This window comes from Canis lupus, chromosome 29 (genome assembly GCF_003254725.2).
Source record: "Canis lupus dingo isolate Sandy chromosome 29, ASM325472v2, whole genome shotgun sequence".
Taxonomy (NCBI): domain Eukaryota; kingdom Metazoa; phylum Chordata; class Mammalia; order Carnivora; family Canidae; genus Canis; species Canis lupus.
Window position 1 is genome coordinate 29,162,651 of NC_064271.1, and position 19,743 is coordinate 29,182,393.

At 39.6% G+C, this 19,743-nt stretch overlaps 1 protein-coding gene across 1 annotated transcript; it reads right to left on the bottom strand.

Moving 5' to 3' along the window:
* Positions 1-16,996: 16,996 nt before the first annotated feature.
* Positions 16,997-17,699, bottom strand: LOC112650687 (peroxiredoxin-1-like). Its single transcript, XM_035708246.2, has one exon. It carries the CDS (start codon positions 17,584-17,586, stop codon positions 17,284-17,286), a length of 303 nt encoding a protein of 100 aa, XP_035564139.2. The 5' UTR covers positions 17,587-17,699; the 3' UTR covers positions 16,997-17,283.
* Positions 17,700-19,743: the final 2,044 nt, after the last annotated feature.

The window sequence follows — 19,743 nt, forward strand, 5'->3', positions numbered from 1 at the left end:
ATCAGATTCCCAGAAAGAAATTAAAGTTGGGAACTTAATTCTCCTTTCAAGTTGCATCTGTCAAGTTCTAGCAGGGAGTCAATGGCACACTCAAACTGGGTGGTTGGGAAGAGTTTTATTTTATTTTTAAAAGTTCCTTCATTAACAGGGACTGTTCATACCAGAGCAGACAGGGTATAGGGAAACTAACATGGACAGACAGTATTCTGGGGTTACCAAGATGGAGTATCTGTCACCACCCTAGGCCTGAGGAGGCACCAGAAGAGGAGGGCCCTCAGAATCTGCAGAAAGTAGCTCTATGGAGAGGGTTACTTTCAATCTGCAGAAAGTAGCTCTATGGAGAGGGTTTCAATTGGGCATGGAAGGAGCCGACCAAATAAACAGCCTGCCCTAATTTTCCTTTCATCTTGCTGGTGCTCTCCACTGAATCCAGCAGGGGAGTCAGAGGATAAGGAGCCTGTGCAGCCTTTGCAACACACAGCGTAGAGAATGATCTGGAGAACCAGGGAATAGAGAACCCAGCTCATACATTCAAGTTTAAGAAGCAACGTGAAGGAAATCAAATTCTGTTGCCCTTTTGTTGTATAATGCCTAAGAAATTTAAGTCCCAAATCCATTCTTTTTAATTTAATACTCTGCTTAGTCTCAGGTAGAGTAATTTCTCAGTGCTTGCTATAAACATGGGTTTCTTTGAAGAGCTGCAGGCTGGGGGCACCTGGTTGGCTCACTTGAAGCGTGCGACTTGATCTTGGAGTCATGAGTTTGAGTCCTCTGTGGGGTATGGCGATCACTTAAATTTTAAAATTTTTTTTTAAATTTAAAAAGTTGAAAAAATAATAAAAGCTACAGGCTGAGAGGTCTTGTCCTGAAATGGGTATAGATCCTTCAACGCTTCAGGATTTATATTAGCTTGATGTCAAGTGTTTTGTGAGCTACACTTTTAAAGAGACAAAATGATAAATGGGACACATCAGACTATCACAGCTCTAGGAGCACAGGCAGCGAGTTTCAAAATGAGCCAGTTCTCAGTCCCTAGAATAGTTATACAAGGCAGATAATGTTCCCAGAATCAGAACCCAGAACTTAGTCTCCCCAAATATTGTTTGCCAAGGATCCCAGTATAGGCTCTGTGATATCCGAGTGAAGGAATTCAGAGAAAATATTCCTGATTTAGCCTTGCTATCATGCCAGTCTATGCTAGTCGGTTCAGAATCCATAAATACAAGTGGGAGAAATCAGGTTAATTGTTCCGTCATGCACATATGGGGAAGAATCCACATCTGTGTGCTGCCTCCTCTTCCACATCGTGGCATTTGAAACACTGCTGTTGTTTTTCAAAGGTTAGAGAATTTTGATGGTAAAAGCTCTAGACAAAGTCTTATTAGAGGAAATCCTCTTTCCCATCCCATATTTAAAGCCTCTCATTTTTGTGCTTCTTCGTACCGTTTATCTGTGCCTGACATTGAAAACCTAAACCTAGAACCTTACCAGTATAGTGTAGCATAGGTAAAGCTCAGATGTAGCACGTGTTACTTTCAGAATAATAGAAGCAAATGTCATCACGTCTCCTGTCTGTTAGGTCTGTGTATAAAAAGACTGCTTCCTATAGTTGAATTTTGCCTCAGCCACACCTCTTAGGTGTGAACCACACTCTTGTGTGGTTCAAGGTCAAGCAGCAGTGTCTCACATCCTGAACCTGCCCGAGTCAGCTATAATAGATCACCTCACGTTCCTTTGGTGTACCTTCAAAGAAAGACCCTGTGGTTACAACCTAGTGAAAAAAAACAAACAAACATGGGACATAAGACTTAAAGGCTGTCAAGCCAGGGCAGAAAAAAACTAATGGCATAACTGTAAACTTCAAGATAACCTGTTATAAACTACATAGTCAAAGTAAATTTGAAGCTATATATGTATCATAGCTACCTCAGAAGCCTCAGACACTCTTGGTCTATGCCAGTCCCCAAATTTTAATTCTCCTTTCTGTTACAAACACTCAGCTCCCAAGTACTAGATACTTCCTCCCTTAAGACTAAATGCAGTCCTCCTTACCTACCACACAGTAAATCTCATGTCCTAACCTGTGGCAGTAAAGAGTATAATCTTTTTTTTTTAATTTTTATTTATTTATTTATGATAGTCACACACACACACACACACACACACACACACACACACACAGAGGCGGAGACACAGGCAGAGGGAGAAGCAGGCTCCATGCACCGGGAGCCCGATGCGGGATTCCATCCCGGGTCTCCAGGATCGCGCCCTGGGCCAAAGGCAGGCACCAAACCGCTGCGCCACCCAGGGATCCCCGAGTATAATCTTTTGAGGGGAGTTTGGCTCCCAAGAGAAAGGAGAGAGATAGGAGCCATGTGACACATGCTCAGTTTCTCATTCTGTGGCAACCATGAAAATGCACTGTTGACATCCTCTGCAGCTAGGAACATAGCTAATTGCCCTAATTTCTGCCCTTCTGGAGCCAACCCTATAATTGCTTTGAAGCCCCCTAGAGGCTGCTCCCAGCCAGTAACTGAACACAGCTTAGGGACTGGTGCCAGCCCATTCCTGCAGACTCCTTTAATGGGCAGGCTTAGCTTAAGGTCCCCAGTTGGCTTTGCCAAATTTCTCTTGGAATGGCACTGCAGAGATTCTTCTTACCAGTTCTCTAGCAGATGTCAGATCTGCATCTCTGTGAAGACCCTGTTCCTCCTTCCCTGGCTCCCTTCTCCTTATCCTCCCAGGCATTTTCCCCAATGTCTCTTGCATGTCTAACCCCATTTTGCATCTGCTTCTCAGAAGACTTGAATTAACACACTTTCTGAACTCATCATATTGCTAAGTATTACTACACATGTGCCCTAAGACTGACTGTGGGGGATGAAAGAGACAAGAGTGTGAAGCTAATAAATATCCCTCCACATGGAATATATGTCAGGATTGGGATATAAGCTGCACTCTCACTGGTTTTATTATAGAAGTTAGGGAAGTTAGAGCATATTGAGTATTTTGTCTGCTTCAAAAATATGTCTGCAATAAAATATGTCTTAATGGAGTTGCCAGGAGCAAAATATTGAACAGGCCCTTGGTATGGCCTTATATAGTTTTTCCTTGTGGTGAGAAAATATAGCTGATTGACTTAACTGGTTGAATAAAAAAATAAGTCAATTATTCAGCTTTTTAATTTCAGATTTCAAGTAATTGGTGTTGCATTTACAAATGCTATGACCTCCTGATTCTTTCTTTTTAGTGCATTTCTCTTTGGCTAAAATTGTCACCATCCATTCAGTTGCCCAGCCTAGAAAAAAAAATTTTTTTTTAAAGATTTTATTTATTTATTCATGAGAGACACAGAGAGAGAGAGAGAGAGAAAGAGGCAGAGACACATGCAGAGGGAGAAGCAGGCTCCATGCAGGGAGCCTGATGTGGGACTTGATCCCAGGTCTCCAGGATCAGGCCCTGGGCTGAAGGGGCAGGCACTAAACCACTGAACCACCCAGGGATCCCCCAGCCTAGAAATTTTAATCCATCTCTTTCCTTTATGGTCCATACTTAATCAGTCACCAAGTGCTTTAGAATGTACTATTCATGGAATTTAGGAAACAAAACAGGAGCATAGGGGAAGGGAGGGAAAAATGAAACAAGGTGAAATTAGAGAAGGAGACAAACCATAAGAGACTCTTAATCATAGGCAACAAACAGGGTTACTGGAGGGGATGGGGAGTGGGAGGATGGGGTAACTGGGCGATGGGCATGAAGGAGGGCACAGGATATAATGAGCACTAGTTGTTATATAAGACTGATGAATCACTGAATTCTACCTCTGAAATGAATACACTATATGCTAATTAATTGAATTTAAATAAAAAAAATTAAAAAGGGAAACAATACTCTTTGAAGATACCCAGAATTTATTCCCTCCTTTCCATTCTTTCTATTATAGCACCTGTCATCAAATTTGACCCATTTAAATTGCCTTGTTACAATATTTTGGCTTTAGTTTTTTCATTATCCTAATTGATTATTTTCTAATCTATAAACCAAATTATGTTATTCTCCTGCTTAGAAATTACTTTCCATTACTTATAAAATGAAGTTAAAACTCATTATCATGGAAGTAAAAGTCCTTTATAATCTGACTTCAACCTGTTTTTTGAGAATCATACCAGTAAAACTCCTCTTCTTTATGTCATCTGTTTTAGTCACACAGAATCACTGCATTCCTTTACTTGCTGGTTGTTTCACTTGTCTGTGAAATTCTGAGTGTTTTTCTTTAGTATTTGTGTTTTATTTCTTCTTTCCATTTTCCTTCACCTGATAACTTCCTCCATATTCTTTAAATCCTGGCTCAAAATCACCTCCTCTAAAAGTACCTATAAGGTTTTCCAGGCAGTTAATGGTTTCTAATAACTGCTTCTAAAACATAGGAAGCACTTTCAATTACATTTAATTTTTTTCTGTGTGTCTTTTGATTATAAACTCCAATAAGGGTAGGCAATTCTGGTTGTCATATAATAAGTATTACTGCATTTAAGTAAAAATTTCAAGATACCTTAGAAAAAGGCTCTAGGAATAACCCATTAAGATGTATTTCTCCTTTAACATATACATTTCTATTCAACAAATAGGAAAGAGATTCTAAACAATATCTAGTAGATAACATGAATTAAAGTAATAGGGCTGGGGGGATGCCTGGGTGGCTCAGTGATTGAGCATCTGCCTTTGGCTCAGGTTATGATCCCGGAGCCCTGGGATCAAGTCCCACATCAGGCTCCCTTGGAGAGCCTGCTTCTCCCTCTGCCTATGGTTCTGCCTCTCTGTCTCTGTGTCTCTCATGAATAAATGAATAAAATCTTTTTTAAAAAAAGTAATAGAGCTTTAGTACAACCTGATTTTTCAGTATCATGACATTTCTAAGATTTTGGTCTTCACCCCTGCAAAAGGGCTCTGAATATATAGAATTACTTAAATTGTATTATTGAACTGGAGTGTCTCATATCATTGGCTCCAAAGAAAAGTTTTAGCTTAGGGTATAATGAAGTCATAAGTCCAAAAGTGATTGAATATTTTATATGCATTTTTTTCATCTTGTTTTCTCTTTGTTTTATTGTCAATTCTCTTAATCTGAAGCAAAAATAACCAATATAAGCAAACAGAAACTAAGTGTAGTTGAGTGTACTTGTCAGTTTTGAACTACATTGCTAGAACACATACTAAAACCATATATATAGCTGATAAACCATAGACATACATAAGCAACATTTAAAAAAAGATTTTATTTATTTGAGAGAGAACGTCCGAGCATGAGTGGGGGCAGGGGATGGGGGTAGTTAGAGAGAGGGGAAGAAGCAGACTCCCCACTGAGTAGGGAGCCTGACATGGAGCTGGTTCCCAGGACCCTGAGGTCATGACCCAAGCCAAAGGTAGATGCCTAACTGACTGAGCCACCCGGGTGCCCCCATATATAAAGCAACATTAATGAAACATTCATAGTGAGTATAGATTCATTTTAGCAGCTTTTTAGTTGCTCTTCCTGAAAAAGGGGAGAAGATATATAACTTCCCTGGGTCTCAGTTTCCTTCATTGTAAAATAAAGAGTTGGACGAGGTGCATTCATTCATTCAGAATGGTTGTGACCCATATGCCAGTGTTGGCATATATAATACAAAGATGAACAAAATGGATAGGGCTCTTGTCTTTTAGCAACTTATACATAGGTGAACTTAAATGTTTTTTCCCTCTAGGGTTTCTTTTTTTTTTTAATTTATTTTTTATTGGTGTTCAATTTACTAACATACAGAATAACCCCCAGTGCCCGTCACCCATTCACTCCCACCCTCCACCCTCCTCCCCTTCTACCACCCCTAGTTCGTTTCACAGAGTTAGCAGTCTTTACGTTCTGTCTCCCTTTCTGATATTTCCCACACATTTCTTCTCCCTTCCCTTATATTCCCTTTCACTATTATTTATATTCCCCAAATGAATGAGAACATATAATGTTTGTCCTTCTCCGACTGACTTACTTCACTCAGCATAATACCCTCCAGTTCCATCCACGTTGAAGCAAATGGTGGGTATTTGTCATTTCTAATAGCTGAGGAATATTCCATTGTATACATAAACCACATTTTCTTTATCCATTCATCTTTTGTTGGACACCGAGGCTCCTTCCACAGTTTGGCTATCGTGGCCATTGCTGCAATAAACATCGGGGTGCAGGTGTCCCGACGTTTCATTGCATTTGTATCTTTGGGGTAAATCCCCAACAGTGCAATTGGTGGGTCGTAGGGCAGGTATATTTTTAACTGTTTGAGGAACCTCCACACAGTTTTCCAGAGTGGCTGCACCAGTTCACATTCCCACCAACAGTGTAAGAGGGTTCCCTTTTCTCCGCATCCTCTCCAACATTTGTTGTTTCCTGCCTTGTTAATTTTCCCCATTCTCACTGGTGTGAGGTGGTATCTCATTGTGGTTTTGATTTGTATTTCCCTGATGGCAAGTGATGCAGAGCATTTTCTCATGTGCATGTTGGCCATGTCTGTGTCTTCCTCTGTGAGATTTCTCTTCATGTCTTTTGCCCATTTCATGATTGGATTGTTTGTTTCTTTGGTGTTGAGTTTAATAAGTTCTTTATAGATCTTGGAAACTAGCCCTTTATCTGATATGTTATTTGCAAATATCTTCTCCCATTCTGTAGGTTGTCTTTGAGTTTTGTTGACTGTATCCTTTGCTGTGCAAAAGCTTCTTATCTTGATGAAGTCCCAATAGTTCATTTTTGCTTTTGTTTCTTTTGCCTTCGTGGATGTATCTTGCAAGAAGTTACTATGGCCGAGTTCGAAAAGGGTGTTGCCTGTGTTCTTCTCTAGGATTTTGATGGAATCTTGTCTCACATTTAGATCTTTCATCCATTTTGAGTTTATCTTTGTGTATGGTGAAAGAGAGTGGTCTAGTTTCATTCTTCTGCATGTGGATGTCCAATTTTCCCAGCACTATTTATTGAAGAGACTGTCTTTCTTCCAATGGATAGTCTTTCCTCCTTTATCGAATATTAGTTGCCCATAAAGTTCAGGGTCCATTTCTCGATTCTCTATTCTGTTCCACTGATCTATGTGTCTGTTTTTGTGCCAGACCACACTGTCTTGATGACCACAGCTTTGTAGTACAACCTGAAATCTGGCATTGTGATGCCCCCAGATATGGTTTTCTTTTTTAAAATTCCCCTGGCTATTCGGGGTCTTTTCTGATTCCACACAAATCTTAAAATAATTTGTTCTAACTCTCTGAAGAAAGTCCATGGTATTTTGATAGGGATTGCATTAAACGTGTGTATTGCCCTGGGTAACATTGACATTTTCACAATATTAATTCTGCCAATCCATGAGCATGGAATATTTTTCCATCTCTTTGTGTCTTCCTCAATTTCTTTCAGAAGTGTTCTATAGTTTTGAGGGTATAGATCCTTTACCTCTTTGGTTAGGTTTATTCCTAGGTATCTTATGCTTTTGGGTGCAATTGTAAATGGGATTGACTCCTTAATTTCTCTTTCTTCAGTCTCATTGTTAGTGTATAGAAATGCCACTGACTTCTGGGCATTGATTTTGTATCCTGCCACGCTACCGAATTGCTGTATGAGTTCTAGCAATCTTGGGGTGGAGACTTTTGGGTTTTCTATGTAGAGTATCATGTCATCGGCGAAGAGGGAGAGTTTGACTTCTTCTTTGCCAATTGAATGCCTTTAATGTCTTTTTGTTGTCTGAGTGCTGAGGCTAGGACTTCCAGTACTATGTTGAACAGCAGTGGTGAGAGTGGACATCCCTGTCTTGTTCCTGATCTTAGGGGAAAGGCTCCCAGTGCTTCCCCATTGAGAATGATATTTGCTGTGGGCTTTTCATAGATGGCTTTTAAGATGTCGAGGAATGTTCCCTCTATCCCTACACTCTGAAGAGTTTTGATCAGGAATGGATGCTGTATTTTGTCAAATGCTTTCTCTGCATCCAATGAGAGGATCATATGGTTCTTGGTTTTTCTCTTGCTGATATGATGAATCACATTGATTGTTTTACGGGTGTTGAACCAGCCTTGTGTCCCGGGGATAAATCCTACTTGGTCATGGTGAATAATTTTCTTAATGTACCGTTGGATCCTATTGGCCAGTATCTTGTTGAGAATTTTTGCATCCATGTTCATCAGGGATATTGGTCTGTAATTCTCCTTTTTGGTGGGGTCTTTGTCTGGTTTTGGAATTAAGGTGATGCTGGCCTCATAGAACGAATTTGGAAGTACTCCATCTCTTTCTATCTTTCCAAACAGCTTTAGGAGAATAGGTATGGTTTCTTCTTTAAAGGTTTGATAAAATTCCCCTGGGAAGCCATCTGACCCTGGACTCTTGTGTCTTGGGAGGTTTTTGATGACTGCTTCAATTTCCTCCCTGGTTATTGGCCTGTTCAGGTTTTCTATTTCTTCCTGTTCCAGTTTTGGTAGTTTGTGGCTTTCCAGGAATGCGTCCATTTCTTCTAGATTGCCTAATTTATTGGTGTATAGCTGTTCATAATATGTTTTTAAAATCGTTTGTATTTCCTTGGTGTTGGTAGTGATCTCTCCTTTCTCATTCATGATTTTATTAATTTGAGTCTTCTCTCTCTTCTTTTTAATAAGGCTGGCTAATGGTTTATCTATCTTATTAATTCTTTCAAAGAACCAACTCCTGGTTCTGTTGATCTGTTCCACAGTTCTTCTGGTCTCGATTTCATTGAGTTCTGCTCGAATCTTTATTAACTCCCTTCTTCTCTTGGGTGTAGGATCTATTTGCTGTTTTTTCTCTAGCTCCTTTATGTGTAAGGTTAGCTTTTGTATTTGAGTTCTTTCCAGTTTTTGAATGGATGCTTGTATTGTGATGTATTTCCCCCTTAGGACTGCTTTTGCTGCATCCCAAAGATTTTGAACGGTTGTATCTTCATTCTCATTAGTTTCCATGAATCTTTTTAATTCTTCCTTAATTTCCTGGTTGACCCTTTCATCTTTTAGCAGGATGGTCCTTAACCTCCACGTGTTTGAGGTCCTTCCAAACTTCTTGTTGTGATTTAGTTCTAATTTCAAGGCATTATGGTCTGAGAATATGCAGGGGACAATCCCAATCTTTTGGTATCGGTTCAGACCCGATTTGTGACCCAATATGTGGTCTATTCTGGAGAAAGTTCCATGTGCGCTTGAGAAGAATGTGTATTCAGTTGAGTTTGGATGTAAAGTTCTGTAGATATCTGTGAAATCCATCTGGTCCAGTATATCATTTAAAGCTCTCATTTCTTTGGAGATGTTGTGCTTAGAAGACCTATCGAGTATAGAAAGAGCTAGATTGAAGTCACCAAGTATAAGTGTATTATTATCTAAGTATTTCTTCACTTTGGTTAATAATTGATTGATATATTTGGCAGCTCCCACATTCGGGGCATATATATTGAGGATTGTTAAGTCCTCTTGTTGAATAGATCCTTTAAGTATGATATAGTGTCCCTCTTCATCTCTCACTACAGTCTTTGGGGTAAATTTTAGTTTATCTGATATAAGGATGGCTACCCCAGCTTTCTTTTGAGGACCATTCGAATGGTAAATGGTTCTCCAACCTTTTATTTTCAGGCTGTAGGTGTCCTTCTGTCTAAAATGAGTCTCTTGTAGACAGCAAATAGATGGGTCCTGCTTTTTTATCCAGTCTGAAACCCTGCGCCTTTTGATGGGGTCATTAAGCCCGTTCACATTCAGAGTTACTATTGAGAGATATGAGTTTAGTGTCATCATGATATCTATTCAGTCCTTGTTTTTGTGGACTGTTCCACTGAACTTCTTCTTAAAGGGGAATTTTAAGAGTCCCCCTTAAAATTTCTTGCAGAGCTGGTTTGGAGGTCACATATTCTTTTAGTTGCTGCCTGTCTTGGAAGCTCTTTATCTCTCCTTCCATTTTGAATGAGAGCCTTGCTGGATAAAGTATTCTTGGTTGCATGTTCTTCTCATTTAGGACCCTGAATATATCCTGCCAGCCCTTTCTGGCCTGCCAGGTCTCTGTGGAGAGGTCTGCTGTTACCCTAATACTCCTCCCCATAAAAGTCAGGGATTTCTTGTCTCTTGCTGCTTTAAGGATCTTCTCCTCATCTTTGGAATTTGCAAGCTTCACTATTAAATGTCGAGGTGTTGAACGGTTTTTATTGATTTTAGGGGGGATCTCTCTATTTCCTGGATCTGAATGCCTGTTTCCCTTCCCAGATTAGGAAAGTTTTCAGCTAGAATTTGTTCAAATACATATTCTGGCCCTCTGTCCCTTTCGGCGCCCTCGGGAACCCCAATTAAACGTAGGTTTTTCTTTCTCAGGCTGTCGTTTATTTCCCTTAATCTATCTTCATGGTCTTTTAATTGTTTGTCTCTTTTTTCCTCAGTTTCCCTCTTTGCTATCAACTTGTCTTCTATGTCACTCCCTCGTTCTTCCACCTCGTTAACCCTCGTCGTTAGGACTTCTAGTTTGGATTGCATCTCATTCAATTGATTTTTAATTTCTGCCTGATTATCTCTAAATTCTGCAGTCATGAAGTCTCTTGAGTCCTTTATGCTTTTTTCTAGAGCCACCAGTAGCTGTATAATAGTGCTTCTGAATTGGCTTTCTGACATTGAATTGTAATCCAGATTTTGTAACTCTGTGGGAGAGAGGACTGTTTCTGATTCTTTCTTTTGAGGTGAGGTTTTCCTTCTAGTCATTTTGCTCAGTGCAGAGTGGCCAAAAGCAAGTTGTATTGGGAAAAAGAAAAAGAGAGGAGAGAAAGAAGGAAAGAAAAGAGAAAGAGAAAAAAAAGGGAAGAAAAAAAAAAAACAAAAAAAAAAAGAGGAAGAAAAAGAAAGGAGAAAAAAAGGGGGTGGGGGAAGGAAACAAATCAAAAAGCAAAAAAAAAAAAAAAAAAAAAAAAAAGAATCACGGGGGAGTATCTTCTGATTCTGTGTACTTTAAGTCCCTTGGCTTCTCCTGGAACTTGTCAGTCTAGCTGGTCTTCTGGGGGAGGGGCCTGTTGTGCTGATTTTCAGGTGTTAGCAGTTGGGGGGGCTGCTGTGCCCCCGCCTGGTGCAGGGCTCAGTGGGGGTTGTTTACCCCGTGAGGCCGCAGGAGGAACAGCCCCAGTGGCGGGGCCAGCTCTGGAAACCTGGATTCAGCTCCGGCAGGAACTCTGTCTGCAGAGCCTGGAGGCTCCGGGCGGGGCCGCTGATCTGCTCAGCTGGGGCAGGAGCGTCCTCGCTGTCCTGGGCCCTCCCGGCCTCTGCCTGTCCCGGGGGAGGCCGGATCCTGGGCTGTGTCCCGGCGCCCTGAGCTCCGGAGCCTGCGCTGTTGGATTCGCGCTCCCGGGCCGCGCAGCCCCCTCCGCGGAGCTGCCGCCCGAGCCCCTCCGAGCTGCTCCTGGAACCGCGCAGCCCCCTCCGCACGGAGCCTCTCCCTCCGCCCGAGCCCCCCGAGCTGCTCCGGGTCCCGCCGTGCGCGCTGCAGCCCTTAGGGAGCTCGGCGCACTCTCCTGGGCGCGCAGTTGCTGTTACTGTCCCCGGGAGCCCGAGGGCATCCCCGCCCTCCTGGGTCCTGCTCCACCTCCCCGCGAGCCCCTTTCCGCCCGGGAAGGTCGGTGCAGCTCCTGCTCCTCCGGGACGGGGCTCTCCTGTCCTGGGGACACTCGCCCCGGCCTCAGCCCGGCTCCTCGCGGGGCCCCTCCCCCTTGGAGGCCTTTGTTCCTTTATTTCTTTTTCCCCGTCTTCCTACCTTGATAGAAGCGCGAACTCTTCTCACTGTAGCATTCCAGCTGGTCTCTCTTTAAATCTCAGGCCGAATTGATAGATTTTCAGGATGATTTGAAGGTTTTCTAGTAATTTGGTGGAGACAGGTGATTTGGGGACCCTACTCTTCCGCCATCTTGCTCCTCCCCCCTCCCCTCTAAGGGTTTCATAAACATGGCATGATGGTATAAATTAAATGAGATAGATAATGGGGCATTATCCATATTTGCTCTTTTCTATATTTGCTCTTTTTTTTTAGAAGCACATTTTCCCAATGTTTATATGATAAAAAAATTCTCATTAGAAGACAAGTTTTAGTGGTTATATTGCAATAAACATATTGCCACTATTTAGTGTAGTTATTGGCTCTTGACTTAAAATAACAGAAGATTGGTCAATGTATTGACCACACATAGACTAGGGTTTAGTCAGTTGTATGCACTTAATTCCCAAACAGAGTTCCTTACAGAGATTTCACTTTGCACACTGACTCTTACTCAATTCTAGATTGGCATTATTGTCTATGGCCTTGCATATGATTTGGTAATGGGGACAGGGCTTATTTCTGTTCCTTTCAGTGCTGTGTAGAAAGGGCACCTGATTCAAAAATATGCATTATTTAGCCTACTTTTAAAATAGACAATGAATGATGAATAACAAGTTCAAAGAAATAAGCAAATATTCACTGCCTTAATAAATCTGTCCATGGAAGTTTTGGGGTTTGACCTGAATGACATAAAGACACTCAGAGGAAGATAATTATTTGAATCTATATTATTAAATGGTTTTATTTTTAATTCTTTAAGTATATATTTGTTATACCATGAGAGATGTTTTCACTATCAGACTGTGATCATATCCAAAGATCTGGTCTTTAGAATTAAAAAAACCTGCCACTGTACTTTAAAAAACATGACCTCAATACACTACAGCCATACTATATTTCTACTAAGTGCAGAAGTATATGATAAACAAGTCAGTGATAAAGCAGGTGCCTTTTAGTTTGCTTTTCCATTTTGAAGATCGGAAAAAATTGTGATAATCATAGTGTAACAGGAATATTTCCATGGTATTAAATCAATATGAATTTTTTTCCCCGGTAACTTTATGACTTTTAGATGAAAAGCCATGCCTGGTAGCTCAGATTATACTATTTGTTCTTTAGAGTAGGAAAGATATCTCTTTTACTATTAAGGCTGAGAATTGAGGCTTAATGTCTGCTGGAAGGAGGAAGCTATAATGAAGAAGACTTTGCTAAGGAGAAAGCAGAAGGGATGTCCTTCTTTTCTGAGCATGTGCATTTGGGAAATGAGAGAAAGAGATGTAGCAGAGAGGTCAGATTTCCATGCCATCATTTTCCTCCTCTAGGAAACAGAACCTAATATATATTGTAGAAGCATCCACATCCTAGAGTCTAGTGGAACCAGGCTAAGAGACTGCAAAACTCAGAGAGAATCTTAGTTTTGACCTTATGCAATATGGCAAAGATGAAAACACAAGTATGATGAAGGGAGTTAGCTAAGAGATGACATGAGGCAGCATTCTTGGCTCCAGGGGTATGTACAGAGTATGAAGGGATTAAAACATTTCCTTATCTCCTAGTGAGAGGATGGGAGGAAATGATAGTGTCAGTGGATCATCAGAGGCCCAAAGCTAAAACAAAGACAGAGTGTAAAGGACAGAGTCACAGATCTAATATCACAGACTCTTATGGTAGATGCTGCCATGATGCTTCAGTAGGCTCATCATACAATCGTCGGTACCAGTTCAGGAATTAGATCACACCAGTCACTTAACAACAGAAACTAGAAAGGATCTAGAAGACACCACAGATGTCTAGTATCACTTTCTGCTGTAAAACCATGAGCTCATGATATTCCCAGACACTATATAAGGGTGGAGCCAGGAGAGAGAGAATATACCAGTCACCACTGCTATACAGTAAACTACTCAAACACTTATTGGTGTTAAACAACCGTGTCATTATGCTCATGGATTTTATAATCAGAAATTAGAACAAGGCTTAGTGAGGATACTTTTTCTTTTCAACATATGTGTAAAACCTTGTCTAAGAATACTCACTGATTGAAAGTAACTTGAGTGCTAGGGCTGCAGTCATTAGGAGGTGTCTTTGTTCACATATCTGGTGGCCAATGTTGGCTGTTGGTTACGGCTTTGTCTGGGGCTGCCAGCCAGTACACCTCCACCTGGGCTTGACATGTAGTCTGGTTTTCAAAATGCAGAAGTCTTGGAGTAGTTGAACTTCTTACACAGCAGCTTTGGGTTCTCACAGCAAGTGTCCCAGTCGTCAAGATGGAAGCTTTATCACTTTTTATGACCTAGCTTTGGAAATTACGTGTCACTTTCACCATACTCTGTTTGGAGCAATCAGAAGTTCATCCAGATTTGAGAGGGAGGGACTTAGATGCCATTTCTTGATGGGAAATGGTAAGATCACATTGTAGAAGAGCAAGTAGGGTGGGAAGAATTGTTCTGGCAATTTGGAGAGAGTACAGGGAGAGCCCCTGGAATATACTTTCCTGAAATGGAATGTTGTGCACTAGAAAGAGACTAGTTAAACCCTAAGTGACTGAGAGTATATGAATTGGAAAGTTTAAATTTTCCAGTAACTCAGTAGCGTGTTATTCATAGACAAGATTAGATTTGTTTCCTTTTCCACATATTGTAGTATAATTTATTTTGTAATCCCGCTATGCTAGCCTAATTGATTTGGGTTTAATTTTGAGATCAGTATATTCTCTGCCAATGACATTTTAATAGCTAGCCTGTATCTCCAGTGCTTAATCTCAATTTCGACTGTCCATGAACAAATATTTCTCTCTTGATCTATAGTCAGACAGTCTTTAGAGTCCCTCCAAATGATGATTGCCTATTTCTTAAAGTGCTCAAAAGCTCTTCATCTTAAACACTAGTCTATGATGTCTCTTCCAGTTCTGAACAAATTCCTCAGATTATTTTATTTTATTTTTTTAATTATTTAGATTAAATAGCAGTTTTGTTAGTTTTTATTTTAAGGATTTTATTTATTTATTCATGAGAGATCCAGAGAGAGAGAGGCAGAGACACAGACAGAGGGAGAAGCTCCCAGTGGGTAGCCCGATGCGAGACTTGATCCCAGGACTCTGGGATCATGGTTTTAGCCAGAGGCAGATGCTTAACCACTAAGCCACCCGTCCCTTTGTTAGCTTTTAAAAATTATATTTTTCCTTATTCTCATATCCCTTATGTTCCCCTGGCCCCCAGTCCTAGGTCAATTTAGTATATACTATCTTGCGTATTTACTAAATTAGACTTTGTAATTGTACCCCAGTTTGTTTAAAAAATATATCCAGTCATGGCAACAGAAACACACAGAATCATAAACATATTTATCCATGTTGGAAAGATATATGGCTATTAGAGAGTGACCAAAATAGGGTATGATGCAAAGAAGTTTTTCCTTGTAAGGTTTTGGGTTGGAGGAAGGAGTCAGTACTCAAAAGAGAATGCATCCACAATGCAGATAGGTGCACATTCTCTGAAAATTAGAGATGATTCTTACAACTGAAACCCTAGGAAAGATGAGAGAGCCAAGAGTGCCCTAGGACAAAGATATTGCCTCCTTGGGCCAGTGTGGAAGGGAAGCAAAGAAGCTGTTTGCTTTCCAGTCATTTTGGTTGAACTGAGAGACATTCCAAAGATGGAGGATTTTGTTTTATTTTTTTCCCTGTTTAAAGAAAAATTTGAAGTATGGATTGACACACAGTGTTACATTAGTTTCAGGTGTGCAGCATAGTGATTGGACAACTCTACACACTAGGCTCTGCTCACCCCAAGTGAGCAGAGCCACAAGTGTACACCACAAATGTACACCACAAGTGTAGCTACCATCTGTCACCACACAACGCTATTATAGTATGGTTGATTATATTCCCTATGCTGTACTTTTCATCCCCATGACTTATTCATTCCATAACTGGAAGTTTGTATCTCCTATTCCACTTTACCCATTTTTCTCATCCCTCCATAACTCTCCCCTATGGCAACCATCAATTTGTTCTTTGTATTTATGGGTCTCTTTCTCCTTTTATTCGTTCATTTGTTTTGTTTTGTTTTTAGATTCCATTTACAAGTGGAATCACGTGGTATTTGTCTTCCTTTGTCTGACTTATTTCACTTGGCATAATACCCTCTGGATCTATTCATGTTGTTGCAAATGGCAAGATTTCATTCATTTTATGGCTGGGTAATATTCCACTGTGTGTATATATACCACATCTTTATGCATTAATCTGTGGATGGACATTTGGATCGTTTCCATTTCTTGGCTATTGTAAATGTTGCAGTAAACATGGAGTGCATTTATCTTTTAAGGTTAGTGTTTTTGTTTTCTTTGAGTAAATATCCAGTAGTAGAATTACTGGACTATATGGTATTTCTATTTTAATTTCTTGAAGAGCCTCCATACTGTTTTCACGGTGGCTGCACCAATTTATTTTCCCACCCACACTGCACGAGGGGTCCTTTTTTCCCACATCCTTGCCAACACTTGTTATTTCTTGTCCTTTTTTTCTTCTAGTTGTTCTTACAGGTGTAAAGTGATACCTCATTGTGGTTTTGACTTATACTTCCCTGATGATTAGTGATATTGAGCACAAAGATTGGGAATTTTATTATTTTTTAAAAATATATTTATTTATTTATTCATGAGAGACACAGAGAGAGACAGAGGCAGAGACATAGGCAGAGGGAGAAGCAGGCTCCATGCAGGGAGCCCGATGCAGGACTCGATCCAGGACTCGATCCAGGACTCCAGGACTCCAGGACTCCAGGACTCCAGGATCCCGCCCTGGGCTGGAGGCAGGTGCTAAGCTGCTGAGCCACCCAGGGATCCCCAAAGATTGAGAATTTTAAAAAGCATAAGCAACCTTAGTGCCTATATGTCATTTACTTGATGCTTGCCATTTTTAATTTTAATGTTAATGAATATTTATTCCTATAATCTTGTGGTAAATATAAATATATCCTAAAAGGTTGTGTCGTGTGTGTTTTAGTTGTTGTTACAATTTCTAGAGGAGGGCAGGAGTTCACAGGAGGTTATCTTGACATGCAGCTACAATTTCTTAATATACTTATTATATATATATGGTATCACTTACCATATTATGTTCCATGATGATGTAGTTGAAAGAGCTTTAGACTCTTTTTTTTTCTCAGTTCAAGTTTAATAGAAACAACAAAAGATCAAAAGTGATGCCTTGCTACTACTGTACATATCAGTTGGCCTGCCCCATAGCACACCTCAGACCATTCTCTCCAGAGGAAGAAAGGCTGGCCTCCCCAACCCCTGCAGGAAAGGGCTGTCTTGTCCCATACCACATACCACATCTGCAGAATCTAAAGTCTTGTTATAAGCATGACAATAGTACAAAAGAAGATTCTGTTTTCATGGATGCCCCACTATAGCCCGGCCCTAAAATGGCGAGGCGCTCACTTCTGCTTAGAGAAGTATTCTTTGCTCTTCTGGACATCAGGCTTGATGGTATCACTGCCAGGCTTCCAGCCAGCTGGGCACACTTCCCCATGCTTGTCAGTAAACTGGAAGGCCTGAACTAGTCGCAGAGTCTCATCCACAGAGCGACCAACAGGAAGGTCATTTACAGTGATCTGCCGAAGGATACCTTTATCATCAATAATAAAGAGGCCCCTGAACGAGATGCCTTCATCAACCTTTAAGACTCCATAGTCCTGAGCAATGGTACGCTTGGGGTCTGATACCAAGGGAATGTTCATGGGTCCCAGTCCTCCTTGTTTCTTGGGTGTGTTGATCCAAGCCAGGTGACAGAAATGAGAATCCACAGAAGCACCAATCACTTGACAGTTGAGTTGGACCAAGACTAGAATTTGGTCACAATTTTGCTATTATATAGGAATTCTTTTTCTTTTTTCTGGGTCTTAGTGTCTTCGTGTTAAATGATGAAAAGGTGTGTCAGATAAAATAATTTCAGAATTTCCTTATAGTGTTTTGAATGTATTGATCTCTCTAATTTTAAGAAAGTGATGAAGAATAATAAAGAATTTATAGTTTAATTTTGCAAAAAATGGTTTTTATGTATAGCTGCTTTCTACTTGGTCACACACTGACATTTATGAAGGAATTGTATTAGGAGATTGTGAGTATTCCTTTCCTACATAACTTTATATAGATTTTGTAGAATCCTGATGAAATAACTGAAGCATGTTTTAATTATAAAGGTGAAAAAAAATCCTGTACAATAACAAAGCACGTCAAATAAATTTAGAAATACCATAAACGAATAAATGTGAAATTAAATTATCTTTGAACTCAGGCAGATGAGCTAAATTTAATTTTATTGTATCATACAAATGCTTCATTTCTATTCATGTGGAAGAATAGAAAGATAAACTAGGGGAATAGTAGAATACTTTGGAGAAAAACAGTCAATTTAAGTAAAAATAACTAAGAAAGTATTGATGGGTATGAAAAAGAAAATAAAACATTACCTCATTTTGGTAATTATTGTGAAAGGTAATATATTTGTTTTGGGAAAAGACATCTAGATACTTCACCTTTTTTTTTTCAGATTGAGTGTTTTCTCTTAAATTGTGACAAATATTTTGTGAACTTTGATTACATTTGAGATTTTATTTAATATTAAATTGCATAAACTATTAGCTCAGCATAGTTGAAGCATATTATTTTGGAAACCACTAACACATAATAATCATTTTTATAGGTTGAAGTTTAGGTATGGATTTGTAATATTTTTCTTTTGCATAATAGAATTCCATTAGAGGTAGTTTATATACATTTTTGACCAGAAATTCCCCCCCAAAATCATATGTAAAACTATAATTTATGATAGATTTAACAGTTGATTTGAATGTGCTCATGAGCCCTGAGCCCAATTCCCATGTCCATTCAGTTCTTTTCCTTTTTTTCACCCAACAAGGCTCCTTATACACCCTGGAACCCTGAGCATCAGAAGAGCAGTTTGAAAATCAATACCTTATTGTAAAGTAATTCTATATTAGTATATAAATGGCAATGCTAACTTTTTACAGCATGACCAATTTTAACATAGATAACATTATAATTGTATAATAGATTAGATAACAGATTTGATAGCATTCTAATATAATACATATATGCCAAATTGTTATTTCCTAACTAATAGATATTACATTCTATGTCTGGAGGAAAGTAGCATATGAAAGAAAGGTAGTTTAATTTAAAATGTTTTTACAGATTGCCTACAATTAGTTAAATGAAGTAGGGAGCTTATATATGAGAAATCAATGGTTATCCTCAAACAAATGAAATAATGTGTTGCTCCCACTTGTCCAAATTGGTTTATTAAAATTCTGGCTAGAATCATGTTTGAGAAAAATACAGCATTACTGATTTATCAAAATAGTAAGAAACATACTTTATTTTGGGTTACTTCTATTGCATTTTCTCACTTTTGAAATATTTAAAATGATTGGAGTGTCAGATCTGAATGTTTCTCTGGATGTTAATGAACTGTTCAGATTTACTCAGTTGAGGTTAGCAGTGGCTAGAAATTTCTCCAACACATATTATGGCATTTATGTAATGTGTTTGTCTTTGTAGAATGTTTGCCACTGAGCATCTTCCTGAGAAGCAGTCAATAAATTCTTGACTGACAGGAGACAGAACTACTAGGCTAACAGATGTCTTTGTTGGCAATCTCAGTATAGCAAAAGCAGATGGACTTGTTATTGTTTACATGCTTTCCTATCTTCCTCAGTTTTCCGTCACCCTTAGCCATAAACACGGTAGCATCTCCTTGGAGCATGTAATCTTAGATTCATCTTATCTTTTTCTCATCTCATATTCCAGTCAGCAAATCAAGAAGAGTTACCATGTCCCTAAGCCCGTGGAACCATAACCATATTTTTCTTTTT

What these genes read in the sequence shown, in the direction of transcription:
- LOC112650687 (XM_035708246.2), bottom strand. Translation starts at nt 17,586, where the DNA reads ATGAACATTCCCTTGGTATCAGACCCCAAGCGTACCATTGCTCAGGAC.